Source organism: Panthera tigris, chromosome A2 (assembly GCF_018350195.1).
Source record: "Panthera tigris isolate Pti1 chromosome A2, P.tigris_Pti1_mat1.1, whole genome shotgun sequence".
In the NCBI taxonomy this organism is placed as follows: domain Eukaryota; kingdom Metazoa; phylum Chordata; class Mammalia; order Carnivora; family Felidae; genus Panthera; species Panthera tigris.
Window position 1 is genome coordinate 57,918,458 of NC_056661.1, and position 22,736 is coordinate 57,941,193.

Here is a 22,736-nt window from a genome sequence, read left to right on the forward strand (position 1 = left end):
AACTGAATGAGGGAGGGAACCAAATATACTAGGTTCATCAAACGTCTGCAGGGCTTTCGTACGAAGGACTATCTTGGCGGTTTCCAGAAAGGAAAATTTGGACAAGAGAGACACGATGGAAGGGAGACACTTCTGCTAAATCTCAGGTAAGAAACAGTAAGAATCATTGGTGTCCACGCATCTGGACGGCAGCTGATCAGAGCTGGGCATTTCCAGGTAGAGGTCACGTGGCAACGCTGTCAAGATGAACAGTGCTGCTCCGTTAGGAGGCAGGGCCAAGTTACCTCCAGCCCCACCAGGTATACAACTCTGTTCTATGATTCTCATGGATTCCACAGAAGTCACAGAGGCAGCAGTACCCAAGTGAATTCCCTAGGGAGAAGCCACACCATTTTGCTTCTTGCACATCCATAAAGACGACAGCTCTTACAGCCAGATCTGCCTCCCACCGAACACCAAAAATGGAAGGTGGGAAAGGCCTTCAAGGGAAGTGCAGGAAAGCCTGCGTTATATTAAGACAGAATTCAGACTGGCAGCTACCAGTATTTAGATTTTATTTCATTTTATTAAAAGTTAAAACTACAGAACAAAAACTGTATGTACAAGATGACGGGGAAATGCCTAAGAGGAGAAAACAGATTAACACGACAAGGATGACGGTCAGCCCCGGCTAGACCAGAGCAATCCCTGTGGCCGTTACAGAGGCCAAAGGTGCTGGCCCCAGGTTGCGCGCCCTCCTGCCCACACATCCTCTCTACTCACAGAAGCCCAGAGAAACCTGCAGGACTGGTTTCAGAAAAACACTAGGAATACCTTCAACTTGCTCTTTGGCACAAGTGGCAGAAGCACCCAGGATAGGAACTCACACCAAGAGGCAACAACAGTCCTCATGACACCCTCATACTCTCAGTCACATAAAACAGACCACAGTACTCTGGAAACGAACGACTATGATCCACGGAACAAAGTGGAGACAAACCTCCGGGAGCCAGTGGGCCATCGAGCAGCTCAGAGAGGAACACTGGCGAAGCGTGCCCACCTACAACGGCGCGAGAAGCAGAAAGTAGAGCCCATGAAACAAACACCCCCGTCCCCAGCCCAGCCTGAGCCCAGGAGACTGGGGGTGATGCTGGACAGTTCAGCCACGAGTGCTGGCACTCCCCCGAGTCCCTCGGCGGTCAGCTCTGTGCCCCCCAGGCAGCGTGAGGGCAGCACCGGTCTGCTTGCCTGGCTGGCGTCTCAACAGCCTCCTGCACTGGCCCCGGGCCTCAGAACTGCTGAAGGATCATCTTCCGTTTCAGGTCATGGCTGAACCTGTTCATCCTAAAGAGCTCGCTGTCATAAAAAGCAGACAGGTTGTGGATATTGATCTGACGAGCCTAAAAAGAGAAAACGTCAGAGTGAGCCGTGGGCATGAACTTCTGCTCATCTGCAGCACAGCCTTCGGTCCTGGCGCAGTTTCTCAGGCCCATTCCTGGCTGGGGGGAGGGTGGCAGTCAAGCAGAGCAGAGGCGACTGGGCCAGGGTCTGGAGCCAGACACAGGGCTTGGAGTCTCAGCTCTGCCGATGGCCTGTGAGCGGGGACCAGCTCCTCAGTCACTTAGTTGCACTGTGCCCATCTCGTCTGTAAGAGGCGATGGCGGCCTCATCACCTTGTTTCGCCACGGTCAAGAGCGAAAGCGCGTGGTGCTCAGCATGCCATGGACACTCAATAAATGGCTCCCATCCAAGGCCTGCCCACCTTAATGAGGAAACAAGGACTTCTTGCCCCCAAAGGTGATGGACAGCCCCCCCCAGGAAGCAGCCCTGCCCTTCCTCCCCTCTGTGCCCATACCTTGTCCACCAAGTCCTTCTCGGGAACTTCGATCGTGTCCTGCTGGGCCCCAAAGCGGTTGCGCTGGTATGTCACCTGCTCTGCCACCAACTGCTTCAGTATGAACAGCAGGAGCTCGTTGTTGTCTCGCCGGAACGAGAGGTAGCGTGCGAAAGTCTGCAGAGAACAGCCGAAGTCCAGTGATGCCCTTCCCTACCAGGGCCCTCGAGACCACTATAGGATGACCGGCCTCCACTTCTAACACACTCCTGTCATGACCTGCCAGAGCAGCCGGGAAGGACAGCAAAGTTCTGGTCTGGGCCAGAGCCTTGGGATGCCCACCATGGCCGCCTGTGATGAGCAGCACCCCCTCCCCCGGCAGGCCACGTTCCCACAGGCCCTCGCTGCAGCTCCCACCCACCTTCCTCATGCTGCGCATGACGCTGAACTTCTGTGTGTCGATGAAGCTCTCCAGCATCACGCGGATGGCCATGCTGACGTCATCCTCTATCACATAGTCGCGCAGGTGGATGCGCGCGTGGGCCTCTGCCATGCGGATCATGGACTCGATGTGCCGCACCGTGATGGGGATGCTGCCTGTCGCCTGCAGCGGGGAGACAGGCGAGGAAAATGGAGAAGTGGCACGGCTGGTGGCTCCTGTGGCAGAAGTCGATGGAGCCACTGGGTGAACTCACACCTCCCACCCTTCTCGAAGCGTGCTGGGAGCCCCCATGGATGCCGGATGCTTGTGGCCCGCCCCTATCCCACCCGCACCTTCTCTCCTACAAGCTCACTCGTGTACCCCCTCCCACCCCAAGTGCGCGATGTTTCTGGCCAGCTGTACTGGCTTCTGCCAGGTGGGAAGTACTCCACATTCCCGTGTACGTGAGAGAATATAGCTGTCTCTATAAAAACTAAGTTGAATGCTCACCAAAGACCTGACAAAAAGGCAAAAAAGAAACACAGCAGCTGTTGCCTTGACGAGGTAGGTGAGACCCACCAGTCTACACGAATTCTGCATTCCAGTGGCACACAGGCCGCCTCTAAATTCCACTCTGCTACAAAAGAACTAACACTCGCTCAGATCGTGCGTTCATTTGGGGGAGATTCACACAAAGTCAGCCCGGAACTGGCCAACACTCCAGAGACCCGGGGCCCCATACCATGCAGACGGACGCATTCACACTCCATCTGCAATAGGATGGCTACAGTATCTACGTAGCAGTTCTTAGAGGAAAGTCACACTGGCACTTCTGAGATGAACCGCACAGCTGAGGAAGCTTCTGCCGTGCTTCCCTCTCTGCAGCCCACCCCCCTGCCCCCCGCCCCGACCCTGGGCGCTCACCATGGACTCTTTCCTCAGATCACTGTACATCTGGGCCACCTTGTCCTGGTCCATCTGGTTGAGCTTCGGGTGGACCCTCTCCTTGGCATAGATGATGTACTTCTTCAGGACCTCCTGCGGCAGGGGCTCCACACCGTACGTGTTGGGCATGGCGGGCTCCTGGGTGCCACTGCTGCCCAGCTCCTCCTCCTTGTTGTTGGGGTGGTGTCTGATATGGCTGCCAACCACAAAACGGGCCAGCATCTCATCCTAAGACGAGAGAGGAGAGGCCAGGCCACAGGATGAGTCTTGTGACCTGGCCCGGGGTAGGTCAGCTCACCAGAAGTGAAAGCCGCAGGTGGCTCGGGAATGACACTCTCCCAATGGTGCCATCCTACATCTGCTGTGGCCACGCGGCGGTGGGTGCCGGGGGTGACCAGTGCACATGACAGAATTCCGCACGGAGCTTGCCTCCTAGTGAGGGGAGAGGGAACAGACACGGCTTCTGAGATACCCAGAGAGTAACATGCCTGAGATTGAGGCCTGAGGAGATCCCTCCAGCTGAGGCCGCCAGAGCGCCACAGCCATGCGGCAATCTAGGAAGAACACTCCAGAAAGAGAGCCGAGCATGCTGACAACACAAAGCCTGGCGTCCGCAGGGGAGGGAGAGAGGGCAGTGTGGCTGGGGTGGACGAAGCAAAGGGCACGAGGAGGAGACAGGTCCACAGGAATCCTTGTAGGGCCAGCGGATTCTCTGCTAGTTACACTAGAAGCTGACAGCAAGTTAAGAAAAGGCATGATCCATCCACCTTATGCTTCCAGAAGATGGGCCAGCTTCCACCTTCCATCTTGGGAGCAGAAGCCAAGAGACCCACCACCAGACATGGCAGCTTCGGGTCAGAGCAAGAGAAGCTGGCACCCGGATTGCAGCAGGGATGCAGGAGAAGCACGTGGGTACAGTTGGTGGGGCCAGCAGGGCCTAGTGACAGAGTGGGGACCATGTCGGCTGGGCGGTGGGCACAGGCCAGTGAAGGAAAGAAACCGAGGCTGACTCCCTGACAAACACCACGGTCTGAATGGTGTCCCTTTCCTTGCAACTAGTACAACCCGGGCTCTGATCCTCACTCAAGGTCCCTGCAGCTTGCTGCACGGGGCCCGAGACATGGGGCTGTGTACCTGAACTGGGTCCACTGTGTCCCTCACCACACACAGGATGTCGAAGCGGGAAATAATGGGCTCCGTGAGGTCCACGTTTTCTGAGAAGGTGAGTGAGGGGTCATAGCGGCCTCCTATAACACAAAGGCACCTCTCCATCAGGGCTCATGCTCATCTCCTGAGCAGAGAGTTCTTGCCAGCCCCAAGTCGCTTCAGAGACAAAACAGAAAGACGACCTTGGAAGAGGATGAACACTCAGTGCCTGCAACTGTCAGGCATGCTTGACAAGACGTTGAGGTCTTTCCCTGAGCCCTTCCCTGACATAGCCTTTTCATCGAATGTGTAACCATCTCCCAGCAGGAAAAAACCTAGAATAAGTGGGCGGGGTGCCCGGGCTTCACCTCCGTGCTGGCTGGGACCAACAATCAACTCGACTCCAGTGGAGACAATGCACTAAATTCTTGTCTTCTAAGGAAAATGTCCAAAACTGGTTCTGAGAACACAGCCCAACAAAAGACCCCACGTCCTGCTTCCACGCCGCCCCCTTCCCCCAGCAAGAACCAAAGAGAGGAAGGTTTACTGATGCTCAGTTCCTTCCTTCCTCGGACCCTGGGACTGGCCGAGGGAGGCTGCAGGCTCCTGCTTCCCGAGGCAGGACCTCTCCGGGTCTTGCCTCCCTGGGGCAGAGCCCCAACCCCCATGGCTGTCGTGCCTGGCATACCTATGGGGTTGGCCGCAGCAATGATCGTGCAGCGAGCCTGCAGGGAGGTGACGATGCCGGCCTTGGAGATGGAGATGCTCTGCTGCTCCATGGCCTCGTGGATGCTGGTTCTGTCCTGGTCATTCATCTGCAAATGTCCAACTGCATGATGCTTTGCCCCGACTGCTATCCCATGAACACTTGTTCCCCCACTCGGGGCTAAGCCAACACCTCCCCAGTACCATCACCATGTGGCCCAGGGGCCCACCTTGTCAAATTCATCGATGAGACACACTCCTCGGTCAGCCAGAACCAGGGCTCCAGCCTCTAAGGTCCACTCCCTGCTGACAGGGTGTCGCTGGACATACGCTGTGAGGCCCACGGCTGAAGCCCCCTGGCCAGTGGTAAAGATGGCACGGCTAGACACTTTCTCGACGTATTTGAGGAACTGAGACTTGGCTGTGCCGGGATCTCCACACAAGAGCACGTTGATGTCACCTCGCACCTTGTGCTTACCCCCTGGAGGCAGGGACAGAGGTGGGGATGTAAAAGAGGAGAGGGGTGCGAGGTGTAGCTGGGTTATCGCGAATTTCTCAGCCTGCTTATGTGAAGCACATTCTTTTAGAAAGGGACGTGATACCCTAGGGCTAGCAATCCCACTTCTGAGCACTGGACCCAGAGAAATGGGTGCACAGGGACGCCTGTATAACGCTCTCAGTCAATGTTAAGCGACTGGAGGCAATGCAAATGTTCTCCACCCGGGACGGCTACGTACGCTAGGCTACGGAGGCCACAACGCAGTCACGGGAGCATAAGCCAGCTCAGTGGGCACCAACACAAACCTGCTACTGGGCAGAAAAGGTAAGGCAAGTATTTTACACAATCACTAACACACGCTACAGGAAATTACTACGTTTGTAAACAGAGACATATACACACATGCCACAAAATTCTTCTGGTTTTTGTAGACGTATGCATGTAAGTCTATGTGAACGGCCGTGCAAAGGTTAGGGCACACACCACACTAATCGGAGGAAAGACCACAAACGGGACCGGCTTAGAAACTGGGCGCTTGGGTGGCTGTCAGTTAAGTGCCTGGCTCTTGGTTTCGTGGGTCTGAGCCCTGAGTTGGGCTGGGCTGCGCTGTGCACGTAGAGTGCAGAGCCTGCATGGGATTCTCTCTCTCTCTCAAGATAAGTAAACTTAAAGAAAGAAAGAAAAGGAAGAAAAGGAAGAAAAGGAAGAAAAGGAAGAAAAGAAAGAAAGAAAGAAAGAAAGAAAGAAAGAAAGAAAGAAAGAAAGAAAGAAAGAAAGAAACATGGTCAGCAGTGACTTTAACCTTTCTGTGACTTCTAACAATTTAAGAATATCAAAACATATTCACGTATTATTATTTTTTAAATGTTTATTTTTGAGAGAGAATGTGCACATGTGTGCACAGGGGAAGGGCAGAGAGAGAGGAAGACACAGAATCCGAAGCAGACTCTGTGCAAACAGCACACAGCCTAATGCAGGGCTCAAACTCATGAACCGCAAGATCATGACCTGAGCCAGTCGGATGCTTAACTGACTGAGCCACCCAGGTGCCCCCGTGTTATTTTTATAGTTAAAACCACCCAAAGAGCCATGGCCATGGACTACGCTCCGCCCACAACGACCAAGCCATACATGGTCTGGCCGTCTGTTAATATGTGCTTTCTCCCCAGGCGCCCGGCCTTTAAATGCAGAGTCCTGCCTTGTCTAATACCCACAATGCTGGCTCCTACGGACACCCGTGCAGAGGAAAGGTGGGTGGCACCCAAGCGCCACTCACCTGGGTTTTTAGGCTCCCCTCCAAACAGAGCCAGCGCCAGGCCTCTCTTGATGTCTTCGTGCCCATAGATGGAAGGAGCAATACTGGCGAAGATCTGCAAGGAAGGAAAAGAGCCAATGAGAACGGCACCTGTGCTCTGCGTCTGGGCCAAGCTGACACACACAGCAGGTCCCCCCCACGCTCCAGTCTCAGGGAACGGGGACACCTCCAGCCCCCAAATGCCCACACCACAGCGCCGGGGTGGCTCAGTCAGTTGAGAGTCCGACTCCTGATTTGGGCTCAGGTCATGATCCCAGGGTTGTATGATCAAGCCCCACGTCGTGCTCTGTGCTGAGCATGGAGCCTGCTTAAGATTCTCTCTGCCCCTCCCTCTGCCCCTCTGCCCAATGTGTGCACATGCTATCTAAAAAACAAAAAATAAATAAAACATCCTAAGATTTGAAACAACATCAAATAAAGATAATACCAGAGACATCAGAGAAATGTCTCGCCAGCAGGAAGGAATTTCCACCTCCACCTGCATGCCTTTACTGTTCTCGACCTGCCTTCTGAACTGAGGAGCTCTGCACAAGCACTGCACATCCTTCCCTCCTTACAGGTCACACCAAGGCAGCCGGCAGTGCAGCCGGCCCCAGGGGGGAAGGAGGCACTGGAGCAGGAAAATCAGTGCTGAAAATCCTGAGGGAGACCCACCGGGCTGGATCCTGCCTGCTCCACAGGCCAGAATTGCTCCCTCTGGACTGCCCAGAAGGTGGAGTGAAGGTGGGAGAAATCCAATTCTCAGAGCTGGAGCTAGGGGTCAGCGGTTTATCCCAGGCACGGCTGCTTTCCCCTGCTGCCAGAGGACAGAGTGACCAGCAGGTCCTTCCGGAAAGAGGATCTGCCAGCACCACTGGCACTGTGCCAGAAATGCCTCCTGCTGTGATTTTATGTAGTAAGTTAGGAGCGGAAGTCGGTTCCACATGTACGCTTTTGCTGGTTCTTTCCTTGGCCCTAACATTTTCCGCAAGACCTAGCCCAAGGAGAGGACATAGAGCGTTAACTGGTGAACGGTAGTCCAGGCCTGGTGTGTGTGAGAGGCTGCCATCTCTAAATACCATTTCCCACTGAGAGAAAATTATACATCCCACAGGGCTATTTGGAGAAATGGCAGTGTCTTGCAAGAGAAAGAAGAAAGCCATCACAGACAACTGGGGTCACGACGACACCCCTCAGGAGCCAATACAACAGGCTTCATACTGGCCACTAGAGGGACACGCTGGGCATCACCTGGAGCCTCAATAACACAGATATTTGTTAATTTGTAATGACATTCAGTGGTCACCCCGGGAGGGGACCATTGCTTATTCTGAAAACTGGTAAACAAAGGGAAAGAATCAAGCACCCTCCTGCTTTTCCTGCTGGACCTTAACCCAGGGACAGTCCAAAAATTAACAGAGAGAAGCTTCTCTACATAGAAGGATTCTAGAAAATGAATGAAGAAGGATTTGGAATTAGAAGACCATCATTTTGCAACCCCTGATGAATGCATGGGTTTAGCCAAGGATCATCAGTGGCTAATGTCACAGAGAGGCAAGGCACGTATCCCCGGTGGGAACACAGGCCCCTGATGCAGTCTTACCGCGCCACCCCCCGCCCCCACACCAAAAGAAGAAAAAAACCCATCAACCTGGAGACTGGGTAAGCCTGCGCAGCTCAGTAACAATTCACAGAAAACGGGTGGCCCAGGAACATGTTCAACAAGGGCACAATCGGCAACACCAGACTGTGGAAAATTTAGCAGGCAGACGACCCAAATTTTTCCACAAACAAATTGCAAGAGGGCACCTGGGTGGCTTAGTTGGTTAAGCGTCTGACTTTGGCTCAGGTCATGGTCTCGTGGTTCTTGAGTTTGAGTCCCACATCAGGCTCTCTGCTCTCATCACAGAGCCTGCTTCGTATCCCCTGTTCCTCTCTATCTCTGTTCCTCCCCAACTCATTCTCTCCCTCTCTCAAATAAATAAGTAAAACCTTAAAAAAACTTGCAAGAAAAGAGGAGATGGAGAGGGGACCTAAAAAGATTGAGACTTAAGAGATTAATCCGTCGCAATGTGGGGGCCTTCCCTGGGGATCAAGTCCAGGAAACTTGTAAAAAAAAAAAAAGAAGTAGGATAATCAGGGAAATGTGGAGACCAACCAAATACTTGGTATTACAGAACTGCGAATTAGTTTTTTAAAGTGTGGCTGCAGAGTTGGGGTTAGGTTCAGCAGAGAGGGCCTGCCAGAGATCCTTGGTTGCAGATGCTGCATCGGAAAGTGGCCTCACAGTAATGAGTGGACCCGAGGGGACACAAGGCTGGCACGACTGCAGCAACCAGTGGAGCCGGGGGAAGGATATGTGGGGCTCACTGTGCTGCTCCACGCCTACATCCAGAAGTTTGTGCGGTAAAGTTTTAATAGTCAGGTCAGGACTTGTGCTTGGGCGTGCACAGAACTCACCGTAAGCCAGCATGCACACAGGCGTCCTCCCCCAGACGCAGTAACTGACGGAGAGGGAGCAGAGAGCTGTCCCTGGAGCACGGGCTCAGACCACACTGCCCAATGGGGATCCTGCCTCTGCCATTAGCAGCTGTGCGGCGTGGAGGCTTATTTAATCCGTGCCTCAGTTTACTCACCAATAAGACGGGTACATGTGACACCTCCACTATAGGACTGTTGTTGCTACCTGGAAACTACCTAGAGAGTGTCAAGTAGGTGCTTCATGCTCAGTGTGCATGATTCTGCCACGACACCCTCACTTGTGCCGGGAGTGTCAGGAGACACGATCTGCCATGGATGTCTCCTGCTCCTGTGCGTCCTGTGGCTGTGCCAAGGCCACTTGTCCCTGACCTCTCTTTACCCAGACTGCTTCTCAGGGCTGTTCCCGTATGAAGTGCCCCTGCGTGGATGAGGTAATGTCTCCCTCCAGCACCAAGAGCAGCAGGCCCCCTTCCTGCCTGCTATGCACCAGTTTCCCAGGCTCAGCTCCCCTCCTGCAAAGCACCCACTGCATCCAGATGGGCCTCCTGTAGATTAGAGGGCAAGGAAGCAACCATGCTAAAGCCCACACTGTCCTGTCGCTGACCTAGCTGGTCTGAGCGAGTAACAGGCAACCTTAATGGCTGGTAAGAAGGGTGAGACTAAACCCAGACCTGCCGAGGAAGGACATGCTTCCCGTGAAGTATTCCATTTAAACCTCATGATCCTGGGGCCTCCACGTCACAAAGGAGGAAACAAACCGAGGCTCTGGGCAGACAACTGTCTGTTCCTAAATGAGACAGGCAGGACCTGACCCCAGATTCCTCTGACTCTGAAGCTCATGCTATTAACTCTCAATACGCACTGTTCCCGCTCCCCATGCAGAATACCCCGCCAGAAAGAGGAGACAAGCCCCCAACTGCACCGCGACTGTGAACACGAGACGGTGCTTATCTTCCTACGGTTTTTTATGCCTTTGGGACACCCATCCACGTTTTGAACAAGTAGTCTAACTTCTGTACGGACATGCAGTAACAGCTCCCTGCTGAGCACACAACAGTGGAGCATTTGTGTGTGCACATCTATGTAATCTTTGTAACAACTCTGCCTGCGGATCCTACTACCCAGATGCAAGCAGCCCATCTGATCACACCAAGGGTTGGGCTGAAATCCAAACTAAAGAGACTGGCTGCACACCGATGCTCCCATTAGTTCTTTGCAATCTAAGTGTTAGGCGTGAACTACATCCCTTGATATGTCGGTAGAAATATCTATCACGGACGAGGGCCCACAAAATCAAATGCCCTGGGTTTTTGCACACTCGAGTTATTCAGGCTGCAGAGAACAGAGAAGCGGGTGGCTGGGGCAGACAGCAGGGAGCACGCCCCGTCTGCAAGGCAGCTGCCGCTTGGCTCCTGTCTGTCACTGCTGGAGAGCAACACAGACCTAGCACTGATGGATGCTTGGATGGCTTCTGGATCTTTAGGTGAAAACTCTTGGACTCCTAAGGATGATAACTCATTCAAAAATAAATGCAAACTAAAAAGAAAAGGAAACACAGAACCACATACCAACTGAACAAAACCTGCTGGCAGGCAGCATGTGGCCCACAGGCTACCAATTTGCAAACCTCTGGCTTCGATAGTTCAAAGGAGCCCCACCATTTTTGGATCCTGCCTGTCATCCATTCTTTCAGTTTGTTCCCGAAAACTTGAGTGTAGTTTCTGTCTTTGAACAAGTTATTGGTGAAAACATCCACCCTGACACTGGACTAAAGATGGGGCCAGTACAGATCAACCCCCCCTGGTATCATCTGGTCTTCCTTTACCCATGGGGGCTCAGAAAGGGGTCCCACAGAGATGTCATCCTCTCTAGAAGAATCCCTTTCAGGGGCGCCTGGGTGGCTCAGTCAGTTAAGCATCCAACTTCAGCTCAGGTCATGATCTTATGCATCGGGCTCTGTGCTGACAGCTCAGAGGCTGGAGCCTGCTTCAGATTCTGTGTCTCCCTCTCCCTCTGCCCCTCCCCTGCTCATGCTCGGTCTCTCAATAATAAATAAACGTTAAAAAAAAAGAATTAAAAGAAAAAAAAAGAATCCCCTCCAGATCCTTCTAAAGGACCTCTCTTTAGGAGTGCCTGGGTAGCTCAGTCAGTTGAGCGTCCGACTCTTGATTTCAGTTCAGGTCATGACCCCAGGTCATGGGACCAAGCCCCAAGCCCCACGCTGGTCTCTGCACTGGGTGTGGAGCCTGCCTCAGTGTCTGTCTGTGTGTCTCCCTCTCACCCTCCAACCGCGCTCTAAAAATAAAAATAAATAAATAAAGGGCCTCTCTTTAGAAGTCACCCTCTCCAACGCTGAGAGAGTCACCGTGTAAGCGTGCAGGTGTAACTGAAACTGAGCAGTCAGTACACTGATAGCCCACACGTGTGCACCTGAAGAAGTTAGCTACACAGACAAGGAGGCAGACGAAACAGCAGCTACCAAGGCCCAGAAGTGCGGCACAGCTTTCTATGCTAGGACAACTACGAGCAGTTCTGGAAGTCTGGGGCACAGGGCACGCGTGGGGACCGCCTTCAACTACATCCTGTCTCCCACGCTCTCATCTGCTGCCGTCCTCGTCTCCTTGACAAAGCGGGAGAGCGGCAAGAACTGAAGCAGAGAGAAAGAGAGGTGCTGGCAAAGTGTCCTAGAAGCACGGGGCTCCCGTGGCACGTCAGGCGCACATGAACACGGCTGATGTGTGCCAGGCCACCCAGCAGGGAGGGCTGGGTCTCTGTTCCTGGAGAAACTGGCTGAGATACTCACGAAGAGTCTGAAAACATGTCCACTGCATTAGCATTCATTTTCCTCTGGGAAGCGTGGGAACCAAAGAATCATGGGTTGTAACCATCTTCCCATGGTACCGATTTTGTGAGAAGATCCTGTTCCATTGTTTTCTTTCTTGTTATTGGGGATCCTGATTAACTATGAGCCCCATGAGGGCCAGGACTGTGCCGGATTTCCCACCAAGATCCTAGACTGTGGCCATAAAAGGCATCCAAGGACTGAGTGTGCTGACAGAATGAGGTTCTTGTCGTCCAAGGCTGGGAAAGCACCCGCCTCCTGGTGGTACCCCAAATCCTAGTGGCCCAGGTGGAGGTGACAGAGGTGTGTCACATGTGGCCCTACCCTCAAGGGAAGGATCCCATTTGTTAAACAAGCCAAATGGAAGCTGCACTGAACCAAGGGTCTGGCTCTGCAGAAGAGCAGAGGCAAAAAGAAGGCTACGCTGTTCTGCGTTAAATGCTGAACAGGAAGAGAGAACGAAAAAAAGATGGAGGACAGCCATGAGCTTGAGGAGAACACTTCCCGACCTGGGAGCCAAGCGATACCTGAGCAGGTGAAACATACATCCCAGCTCCCCAACCTTCAGTGACAACATCCACAATTAAAACAAAGAAACCCCGAAACCACGCTGGGGTTGAGTCCTTCCTAGAGAAACCACTGTGGGGAGGAGTCTGGTAGCAGGGCGCACTCCCCACCCCCCCATGCGGCACCTGTTTCAGCTTTGAGCCCAAGCTCCACTCCATCCACTGACTCCTCACCACAGCCCCATCCCACGCGAATAGCGGTACAGTGCCCCCCATCAAGGCAAGTTTTCCGAACTGACGCCAGGAAGGGAGCCCAGACTCCAGGACCCGGGGAATTAAGACCGCGGTTCTGGGGCAGTGGGCCCCCAGCCTCCTCTGGGAGCATGGCAATCCCGCCCGGCCTTCCACCTGCCTTCTCCCCGATCTGCTGGTCCTTGGAGAGGCTGGTGATCATCTTCACATCTTCGTCTGTCAGTTCCCCCACGGCAACCTTGTTGTCCTTCTTGGCCACGTGGTTGGCTAAGATGACAGTGGCAAACACGGGGAAGCCGTTGGCCGTGTTGAGGGAGCCATCGTAGTTGTTGTGGTAGATGCCAGTCAGCTCCTGGGAGAAGGGAGCCAAGCCAGAGGGCCAGCCCTGGGTCAGACCCAGGGGCGCGTCCTCCTTCCCAAGTCATCCCCAAGTCCTCCATGCCAGGCACCGAGACAAGTAACCCAGACGGCCAAAGCAAAACTAACTCCTACGTTCCAACCCGCCAGCCTTTACAAGGACCGAGGGGTCTTCCTCTCAGCAATGGAAGAACCAGCCTCAGCCGATGCCCCCGCTACCGGCAACCCTCTCCAACCCTCTCCACACCACAGATGCTCACGCTGATTTCCCTAGCAACTGGGCTCCCTCCGCGCCTGCTCCGGGCCACTTACTATCTCATCTCCTGGCTTGCAGCTGTCCACCAGATCGGCGAGGAGGATCGCGTCCTTGGAGCGGGGCAGCCGGCCGGCCGCCACTTTGCCGGGACTCTCCTGAATTCGAATGCGCTGGTAGTTCTGATACACGGTCTGTGTGGGGCAAACACAAGGTCACAGGAGCCTGTCTCTGCATGGCCAACCTTGCACCCCTCTAAACACTGACTTATTATGCCACCCGACCTTGGCCACGGCCCCATGAGGAGGGAAAACAGACATGGTTCTTCTTTCTACCAACTCACTAGAAAACGGAGAGTGAAAGACAGCAGGGAATGAGCTTGCTGTGACCAACATATGAGTGGACGGTCCCCACCCCTGCCACCACCCCTGTGGATGCCTCTCTACTGCTAGACAGTCAAGCACCTGCTAAATGCTATGTAACCCAGCCCTTGTGCACATGGATGCTGGAACCAGGCTGCCCCGGTTCAAATCTTAGCTCCATGGCTTAGGCTGTGTGATCTTTGGCAAGTGATGTCCCCTCTCTATGCGTTTTCTGCAGAATGGGGATGCTAACACTCTGAGTGCAACCTCATGGTTAAATCGTGCCATATGTCAAAAACACATCAATGCCAACCAAGACGGTGAGCTCCACTAAGCGTTGGCTCTACTGCCAAACGTCACAGGCTAACGTCGTGCTGTGCAATGTAACATCCATTATTTCACTGTCTAGCAAAGAGGCCACAAAATACAGCCGTCGGAAGCACACAGTCTGGATCAAAATCCGGAGTTCAAATCCTTTGGACCTCTTCCTAGCTGGGTGACCTAGGGGTCAGTAATACCACCTGCCTCAAAGGGTGTGAAATTACACATCACCCACCCCTCGGTACCTTGCAAGTACTCCAGAAGCTTCAACTATAATTACTACTTGTTTAGAAGCAGAGCCTGAAACTCTGCTCCTGTGTACAAGACTTCTCAAGAAGCTTCTGTGAAGGTGGACTCTTAAGGAGGATAAGCTAAGGGGCGTCTGGGTGGCTCAGTCGGTTGAGCGTCTGACTTCGGCTCAGGTCGTGATCTCACTGCTGTCAGTACAGAGCCCACTTTGGATCCTCTGCCCCCCTCCCCCGGCCCCTTCCCTGCTCACACTCTCGCTCTCAAAAATAAATAAACGTTAAAAAAAAAAAAAAAAAAAAGACGAGCTAAGCAGGCAATCTGGGCATCCCCTAAAAGTACTGTGATGACCCCCACTCTACAGATGAAGTCATTCAAGTACAAAGGCAAACAGCCCAGAGACTTTCAGCAGGACCTCCTGAATACGGCACAGCAGTGTCTGAGGCAGTCACCATCTAGAGGCCCCCAGTGGGAGGCTGTCAGAGAGGTAGGTTACCAGGGTCGTCAAGGGGAAGCCCCATGTGGGTGAGGGACGGGAAAGCAGGTGCCTTGCTAAGGGTGCAGCCAGGTAAGAGTGAGCCCAATTTTCCAGAGCTTCTCATTTTTTTAAAGAAAGCCATCAACTCTGATGTTTTAAATAAAATCATCTGCTTAAAATATTGGCTTAAATTCTCAAAAAACACCTGGGCCAAACTAAACAGACTAGCCAGATAGATCTGGTTCACCTCAGGGTGCGGCCATACGCACTTCCATCCTGCACAGACAGGAAGAGCAGTCAACAGTGGGCACAGGATGGTCTCTCACCTCTTCCATGTTGACTTCAAAGGGGCCAGCTGACTGGCACTCGGGGCAGGAGCCCGGCTTCACCTCCTGGTTCTGAGACTGACAGAAGGGCCCCAGCACAAAGTTACACTTGTTGCAGTTGTACTTGACCATGCTGAGCTGGGGCAGGACACCGGTGCAGCTGGTCACCACCCCGCTGGTGCGGATCAGCTGGTTGAGGTGCAGCTGCCTGCAGACACGAGAGCGAGAATATCAGAGTCCTGGAGGCCAGATGCGTGACCCGTGCCCTGCAGAGGTCAGAGCGGTAAGTAGGTGGATCCAGAAAACCCAGGGTCATCCCATCGCGCCCCAGTGCCAGAGCACAGGGGGTGAGGACTCTCTCCTCAGCTGAAGCCAGCCTGCCCACACCTCCGTGGCCCTGCTGGAGCTCCCCCGAATGAAGCCACAGCAGGGTGCTAAGGACCCGGACCCTGAGGCTTGCCCTGCCCTCGGCTCACCTGAGCGAGCGCAGCTCCTCTACCAGAGGCAGGTGGGAGATGCGCACATGGATGTGGCTGGCGATGCGGTCGTACTTGGGGTACATGGCCAGCACAACCTCCAGGGCAGCCTCATCAAAGATCTGCAGCAGCTCTGCAGGTGCCTCAGGCAGGAAGTAGGCCAGGACGTGCTCCCGGGCCGCCAGGTCCTCATAGTTCACCACCAGGCTCTCGCGGTTCTCTGGAGGCAGGAAAAAGAGACTGAGCACAGAGCTCAGCCGCGGACACAGCAGGCACTTTCCATCTCACTGCGCGGGGAAGAAGGCCTGCCCACCCAAATCCTTGGCTTGGGGCTGGCAACCCCAGCCCTGACTTCTAAGCCTGCCCTGCTTTAGCTACGTGACTCAGGCAAGTGACACATCCTGAGCCTCGGCTTCCCAAACTGTAAAATGCAGATGTCACACAGCGTAGCGCAAAATTACATCAAGTGAAATGCACAGGGTGATGTTTACAGGAGCGTTGCAAACTCAAAATGCCTAAGAGGGCCACGAAGGAAACCTGTGAGTAAACTGTGTCAAATACAAAACAAAAGGGGGCGGAGTGGACAGCAGGGAACCAAGATCTGTGTGCCTCCTTTTAAATGTAATTCCGGCCACACGGAAACATGCTACTTTCTGACTGAACTAGTAATCCAGACTTTTACATGAAACCGGCCGCCTATTAAGCACTCAAAAAACATTTCTGTGGTCCAGCTGGTGTCCCTGGACAGCCAGTGAGCATCCTAGTGCAGACATGCATTTCGTATTCGCCTAAAAGACAGACATCTCCAGCTTCAGGTGGTAGCTCCTGTCTAGCTACAGGCAAGTTACCCAGTATTCCCCACACTTCCCACCCCTATTAAATGTGCCGTTAAAGGCCCATGCAAATGGCCTGCTGCAGGAGAACTCTGAAAAGAGGACTGAGTGAGCGGAGGGGACGCGGGGATGCTCGGAAGCCACACCTTTGCACATGTCACTGATGCGCTCCTTGAAGACGTTGTGGCCATGGCTGTCCACATGGGTGCGCAGGAAGTTCTTAAAGCGGTGGTGGATCTCCAGGCGTGGGCCTGCCATGCTCACCCATTCACGCACAGAGTGGCCCTTGAGGTCCTCCAGGTTCTCAATGCTCTCAATCATGTCCTCGTCCTCCTCGCCCTCCTCCGTGGCCCGCTCCACCTGGCGGCGCTTCCGAGAGGGGCGCTCCTCGTCTTCCTCGTCGCTGTCTGGAGGCCAAAGGGATACCCTCAAGTGAGGCCTTCCCCAGAACTGCTTTTCCCAGCTCCCCTAGGCTCTGGAAGCTAGGACCAGCCTTGCACCCTTGGAGGTTGCAGACCTTCGAACCTACCGTACAGGAGCCCACGGCGCATGCGGCCCAGGCCCCGGCCAGCCTCTCGGTCACGCTGCCTCATGGCCCGCTCCGCTGCCTCCCTCTGACTGGCCGTCAGCTCCTCTACATCCTCATCATCCAGGGCCAGTCCCTCGGCCTCGTAGGCATCCAGCTCCGGGATGGCACGATAGTCCCTGAGAGAGCCCCGGAATGGACCCTGTTAGTTATCAAGACCAAAACAACCCCCCCCACACCTCCAGAAGTGGGCTTGCTCCAGAAGGCTCAGGAGCCCCAGGCTGGGCAGGCCAGAAGAAATCTTGGTCTGTGTATACAACGGAGTATATTTCAGTCTTCAAAAGGAAAAACAGTCTGACACGCTAAACATGGGTGAATCTTTTTTATGTTTTTTTATGTTTATTTATTTTTGAGAGAGAGACAGAGACAGAGCACAAGTGGGGAGGGGGCAGAGAGAGAGAGGGAGACACAGAATCTGAAGTGGGCTCCAGGCTCCGAGCTGTCAGCACAGTCTCCCACAGACTGCGAGTCATGACCTGAGCTGAAGTCAGACACTTAACAAACTGAGCCACCCAGGCGCCCCTAAACATGGGTGAATCTTGAGGACAAATATGCTCAGGGAAATAAGCCAATCCCCAAAGGGCAAATGCTGCAGGATTCAGTTTGGAAGGAGGAAAAAGTTCTGGAGATGGGTGGCAGAGATGGTGACACAACAGTGTGCGTATACTTGATGCCACTGGATTGAACACTTAAAGAGGGTGAATTTTGTGTTACGTGTATTTAACCACAATAAAAAAAAGGGGACAGATCTCCAGACAGCTTTGAGCATCCCGAAAGAAACAGGAATTGAAGGAACCCCAAAACCTTCAGGCAGCCAACCCCAGCCCCCCAACAAGGCAGAAATTTTCCCCACACCTTCCTCCTCCCAGACAATGCCGCCCCAAGCCCCTGGAAGTTCTGGGAGGGTCATCTATTGACATCTGCCAAACCAGCTTCTCTGAAACGTCCACACGCTGGCTCAACCGTCTCAGCTACCCTTAAGATCTTCAAGGGCTCATTTTCCAGTCACCTACCAGATATTTGAAGGGGGAATGAATGTTGCCTGAACAAAGAACCCATGAGAGTGAAGCACGGCTTTCCTCCCTACAATTCTGGGAGGTAGACACCATTATTCCATTTGAAAGATGAGGAAATTGGATTACGGGGGTAATGGGGCTTTTGCCAAAAGTCGCTCAGCAGAGTTGGGCGTCAAATACATCCAACCACAAACTGCAGGCTCATTCTCAGATACCATACTACACTCCCCGCCCCCCCAGACAATCTTCTGGAATTCTCCCTTTTTTCAAAGTGGTGATTGGAGGAACTGCACCCCCCTTTCTTTTCTTTGCAGTAAACTCAGAATAAGCAATTCCACACTGCTGATGCCAGAAACAGATCCCAGAGCCAGGTACATTTCTGGGCTGATCCATTTCCAAATGCTTAAATGTTTTCAGTTAAATGGTATATGTCTAGTTCTTTGAGAATTTTAAGTCACATGAGATGTCCTCTGTCCTCCGTGAAATTCTAATTGGTCCATATTAAAACTAAAGAACTGAACATAATCAAAATTAAAAGCTTTTGTGCCTCAAAAGACACCATTAAGAAATGGTTAAGAAAAAAAAGCCAGATTGAGAAGACAATATTTGCAAACTGCGTATCTGATAAAGGACCTGTATCCAGAATAAATTTTAAAAACTTACAACTCTGGCACAAAAAACAGACACTCAGATCAATGGAACCAAATAGAAAACCCAGAAATGGACCCACAAACGTATGGCCACCTAATCTTTGACAAGGCAGGAAGGAATACCCAATGGAATAAAGATAGTCTCTTCAGCAAGTGGTGCTGGGAAAACTGGACAGCGACATGCAGAAGAATGAACCTGGACCACTTTCTTACACCACACACAAAACTAAACTCAAAATGGATGAAAGACCTAAATGTGAGACAGGAAGCCATCAAAATCCTAGAGAATACAGGCAAAAACCTCTTTGATCTTGGCCGCAGCAACTTCTTACTCAACATGTCTCTGGAGGCAAGGGAAACAAAAGCAAAAACGAACTACTGGGACCTCATCAAAATAAAAACCTTCTGCACAGAGAAGAAAACAATCAGCAAAACTAAAAGGCAACCGACAGAATGGGAGAAGATATTTGCAAACGATGTATCAGATAAAGGGTTAGTATCCAAAAATCTGTAAAGAACTTATCAAACTCAACACCCAAAAAACAAATAATCCAATGAAGAAATGGGCAAAAGACAGGAACAGACACTTCTCCAAAGAAGACATCCAGATGGCCAACAGACACATGAAAAAATGCTCAACATGACTCATGATCAGGGAAATACAAATCAAAACCACAAAGAGATAACATCTCACACCTGTCAGAAAGGCTAACATTAACAACTCAGGCAACAACAGATGTTGGCAAGGATGCGGAGAAAGGGGAACACTCTCGCACTGTCGGTGGGAATGCAAACTGGTGTAGCCTTTCTGGAGAAGAATATGGAGGTTTCTTAAAAAGTTAAAAATAGAACTACCCCATATCCAGCAATTGTACTACTAAGCATTTACCCAGAAGATACAAAAATACAGAATTGAAGGGATACATGCACGCTGATGTTTATAGCAGCACTATGAACAATAACCAAACTATGCAAAGTGCCCAAGTGTCCATTGACTGATGAACGGATAAAGATGTGGGGTGTGTGTATACACACACACACACACACACACACACACACACTGGAATGTCACTCAGCCATCAAAAAGAATGAAATCTTGGGGTGCCTGGGTGGCTCAGTCGGTTAAGCGTCCAACTTCAGCTCAGGTCATGATCTCACGGTTCATGGGTTCAAGCCCCGCGTCGAGCTCTGTGCTGACAGCTTAGAGCCTGGAGCCTGTTTCAGATTCTGTGTCTCCCTCTCTCTCTGTCCCTCCCCCATTTGCGCTCTGTCTCCCTCTGTCTCAAAAATAAACATTAAAAAAAAAAAATTAAAAAAAAAAAGAATGAAATCTTGCCATTTGCTACAACATGGATGGAGCTAAAGTAAATTATGCTAAGCAAAATTAGTCAGAGAAAGGTAAGTACCATATGATTTCATTCATATGTGGAATTTAAGAAACAGAACAGATGAACATATGGCAAGGGGATTTTAAAAAAGGAGAGGGAAACAAACCATAAGAGACTCTTAATGATCAAGAACAAACTGAGGGTTGACGGAGGGACATGGGTGAGAGAGGGGCTAGATGGGTGATGGGTATTAAGGAGGGAGGGCACTTGTTGGGATGAATACTAGGTATTGTATATAAGTAACGAATCACTGAATTCTACTCCTGAAACCGATAATTGCACTGTATGTTAACTAGGATTAAAAAAAAAAAAGATTAACCACAGAGTTCCCGTATGAGCTAGCAATTCCGTCCCTAGATATATGCCAAAGAGAATGGAAAGCATATGTTCACATAAAAAATTCAGAGCATCTGTCCAAAGACTCCCAATTCCTTCCACAGTGTGACACGCATGGCACAACAGTCTCATCATCTAGGGTAATGATGCTTAAAGCAAAGATCTTAAAGGTCCAGAGAGCCCTCGCAAGTCCCTCGGGTGGCTCACAAAAGGTACTCTCCATGGATTATAGGATGGCCTGTACAGTGCTCTCAAACACACCACATTTGGAACCCCTGAGTCAGAGTAAAAGAAGGTCCCAAAGGGGGCACCTGGGTGGCTCAGTCGGTTGAGCGTCCGACTTCGTCTCAGGTCATGATCTCGCAGTTGGTGAGTTCGAGCCCCATGTCAGGCTCTGTGCTGACAGCTCGGAGCCTGGAGCCTGACTGGGATTCTGTGTCTCCCCTTCTCTCTGCCCCTCCCATGCTCATCCTCTGTCTCTGTTTCTCAATAATAAGTAAACGTTAAAAAAAAATCTAAATAAAAAAAGAAATCTTGATTCATCAGGCACCCCCGCACAGTTTCAGTTGCAGAAAAGAAGTGGCAAAAAACAAGTTGCAGAAAAACACTCAGCTGCCTCCTCTTCCTGTTGTTCCAAGTCACCCTTGGCATCCTTGACGTGGTCCATCACATTAGAGACCCCTTGCATCCCCTGGGATGCACATCTTATGGAGCTGAGGCTCACCCAGGCCTTAGGACCCAGACGAAGATTCAGCAAGTTACAGGGACCTATGCTGTGGCTCCATGAACCTGTCTCCCCCTAGACCCTGCCATCAAGGTGCACTCACAGACAAGGATACTCTGATTCATCTGCTACCCCTGCACCCAAAGCAAGGTCACTGGACACAACCCACGAGCTCTCCGCAAAAACCGTCTGCTGAGTGCCTGGCCTTGAATGAAAATACCTCTCCATGCCATCTCCGATAAGCTCCTCTCCATCTTCTTCCTCTTCATCCAGGGGTCCTTCTGTACCTAGAAGTCCCTCAGACTCATCCTCAAAAGGGGGAAGATCACGACCAGGGCTGGAGGTCAGGGCATCGGTGCGACGGGAGCTTCGCCCAGGGCTGGAAGTGAGAGGATCATTTCGCAGCCGCCGGGCTGGGCTGGATGCCACAGTGTAGGACTCAGATGATTCCTGCAATGGAGGACCGAGAACTCGTGAGGGCTGACTTAGCTTCCCATAAGGCAGCCCTCTGTCTCTACCTGTGACCCTGTGCCCCCGACACTCCAAACCCTGTCAGGCTCAAAACTTTGCCCTTAGATGTTCCCTCTGCCTGGAATGCTCTCCAGTGAGCTGAGCCAATGGCTTCTGAGCACACAGGAAGCAGCTCAAGTATCACTTACTCAAACACTGCAGCCACTCACTCCCATTTCCCTTCTCCAAGACCAGTCACTAAGCACATCTCATTTGCTTATGTACCTGTTTCTCTACTCCCTCTGCCTTCCTCTCCTGTAAGCCCGCCTTCCCACCCATGAAAGCACCCACAACATGCAAGACACTGCGATAGGAAACACAATACAAGAGTGACTGAAACCTCAGAGATCTGGAACGTACAGACTGGTGGAGAGAAGACAATAAATAAGACAAATGGACAAAAAATACCACAATACGTGCACGAAGATGGCGGGACCGTGTCTGTCTTGTGTACACCCAGCGCCAGGCATAGAGAGGGTGCCCCACAAGCATGTGCGCGGTGGGTGAATGATAGTGGCCGGGTGGGCCACTTAGCTCGAGTTAAGGAATTCCGAGCTCCCAGCTTGGCGCGGGGCCCGCTGGCTTTGCACAAGGGACGAGTACAAGGGAGAAATCAGCTCCCGACCCGAGCCCAGGGACCCAACCTCATCCGGAGGCCCCTTCCCGGCGGGACCGAGCGCGGCGAAAAGAGCCTGAGAACCAGAAGCGCGCAGCCCCTCGCCCCAGTTCCCGGAGCGCGCCCGCACCGCCCGCGCCCCTGGCCCCAGGCAAACGTGCCGGGTCGCGGGGACCACCCGCCGTCCCCCAGGCCCGCTCCCCTCCGCACGGCAAACGCGCGCTCACCGCCATGGTAGCGCCTCGCTCCCCGCCGCCACTCCGGCAACAACCAGTTTTCGCGCGAAAAGCGGCTCACGTGACCCGCCCGAGCCCGCGAAGCGTCCGAAAGAACACAGCGTCGTGACGTAAGCCT

At 52.6% G+C, this 22,736-nt stretch overlaps 1 protein-coding gene across 1 annotated transcript; it reads right to left on the reverse strand.

The window, feature by feature from the left end:
- Positions 1–544: 544 nt before the first annotated feature.
- On the reverse strand, positions 545–22,682 carry MCM2 (minichromosome maintenance complex component 2). The gene is made up of 16 exons (XM_007097384.3): positions 22,610–22,682; positions 21,477–21,706; positions 17,086–17,261; positions 16,703–16,963; positions 15,724–15,943; positions 15,248–15,455; positions 13,574–13,708; positions 13,065–13,256; positions 6,806–6,899; positions 5,261–5,511; positions 5,014–5,140; positions 4,314–4,426; positions 3,159–3,407; positions 2,235–2,417; positions 1,835–1,990; positions 545–1,379 (listed from the first exon to the last, which is right to left on the reverse strand). The coding sequence occupies exons 1-16, from the start codon at positions 22,613–22,615 to the stop codon at positions 1,269–1,271; spliced, it is 2,712 nt and encodes a 903-aa protein (XP_007097446.2). The 5' UTR covers positions 22,616–22,682; the 3' UTR covers positions 545–1,268.
- Between the last annotated feature and the right edge of the window lie 54 nt (positions 22,683–22,736).

Excerpts from the sequence above, each read along its gene's own strand:
- MCM2 (XM_007097384.3), bottom strand. Across the intron at positions 16,964-17,085 it reads GCGCCGTGGGCTCCTGTACG|ACAGCGACGAGGAAGACGAG; the intron begins GTAGGTTCGAAG and ends TTTGGCCTCCAG. Across the intron at positions 13,257-13,573 it reads GCAAGCCAGGAGATGAGATA|GAGCTGACTGGCATCTACCA; the intron begins GTAAGTGGCCCG and ends CCCTTCTCCCAG.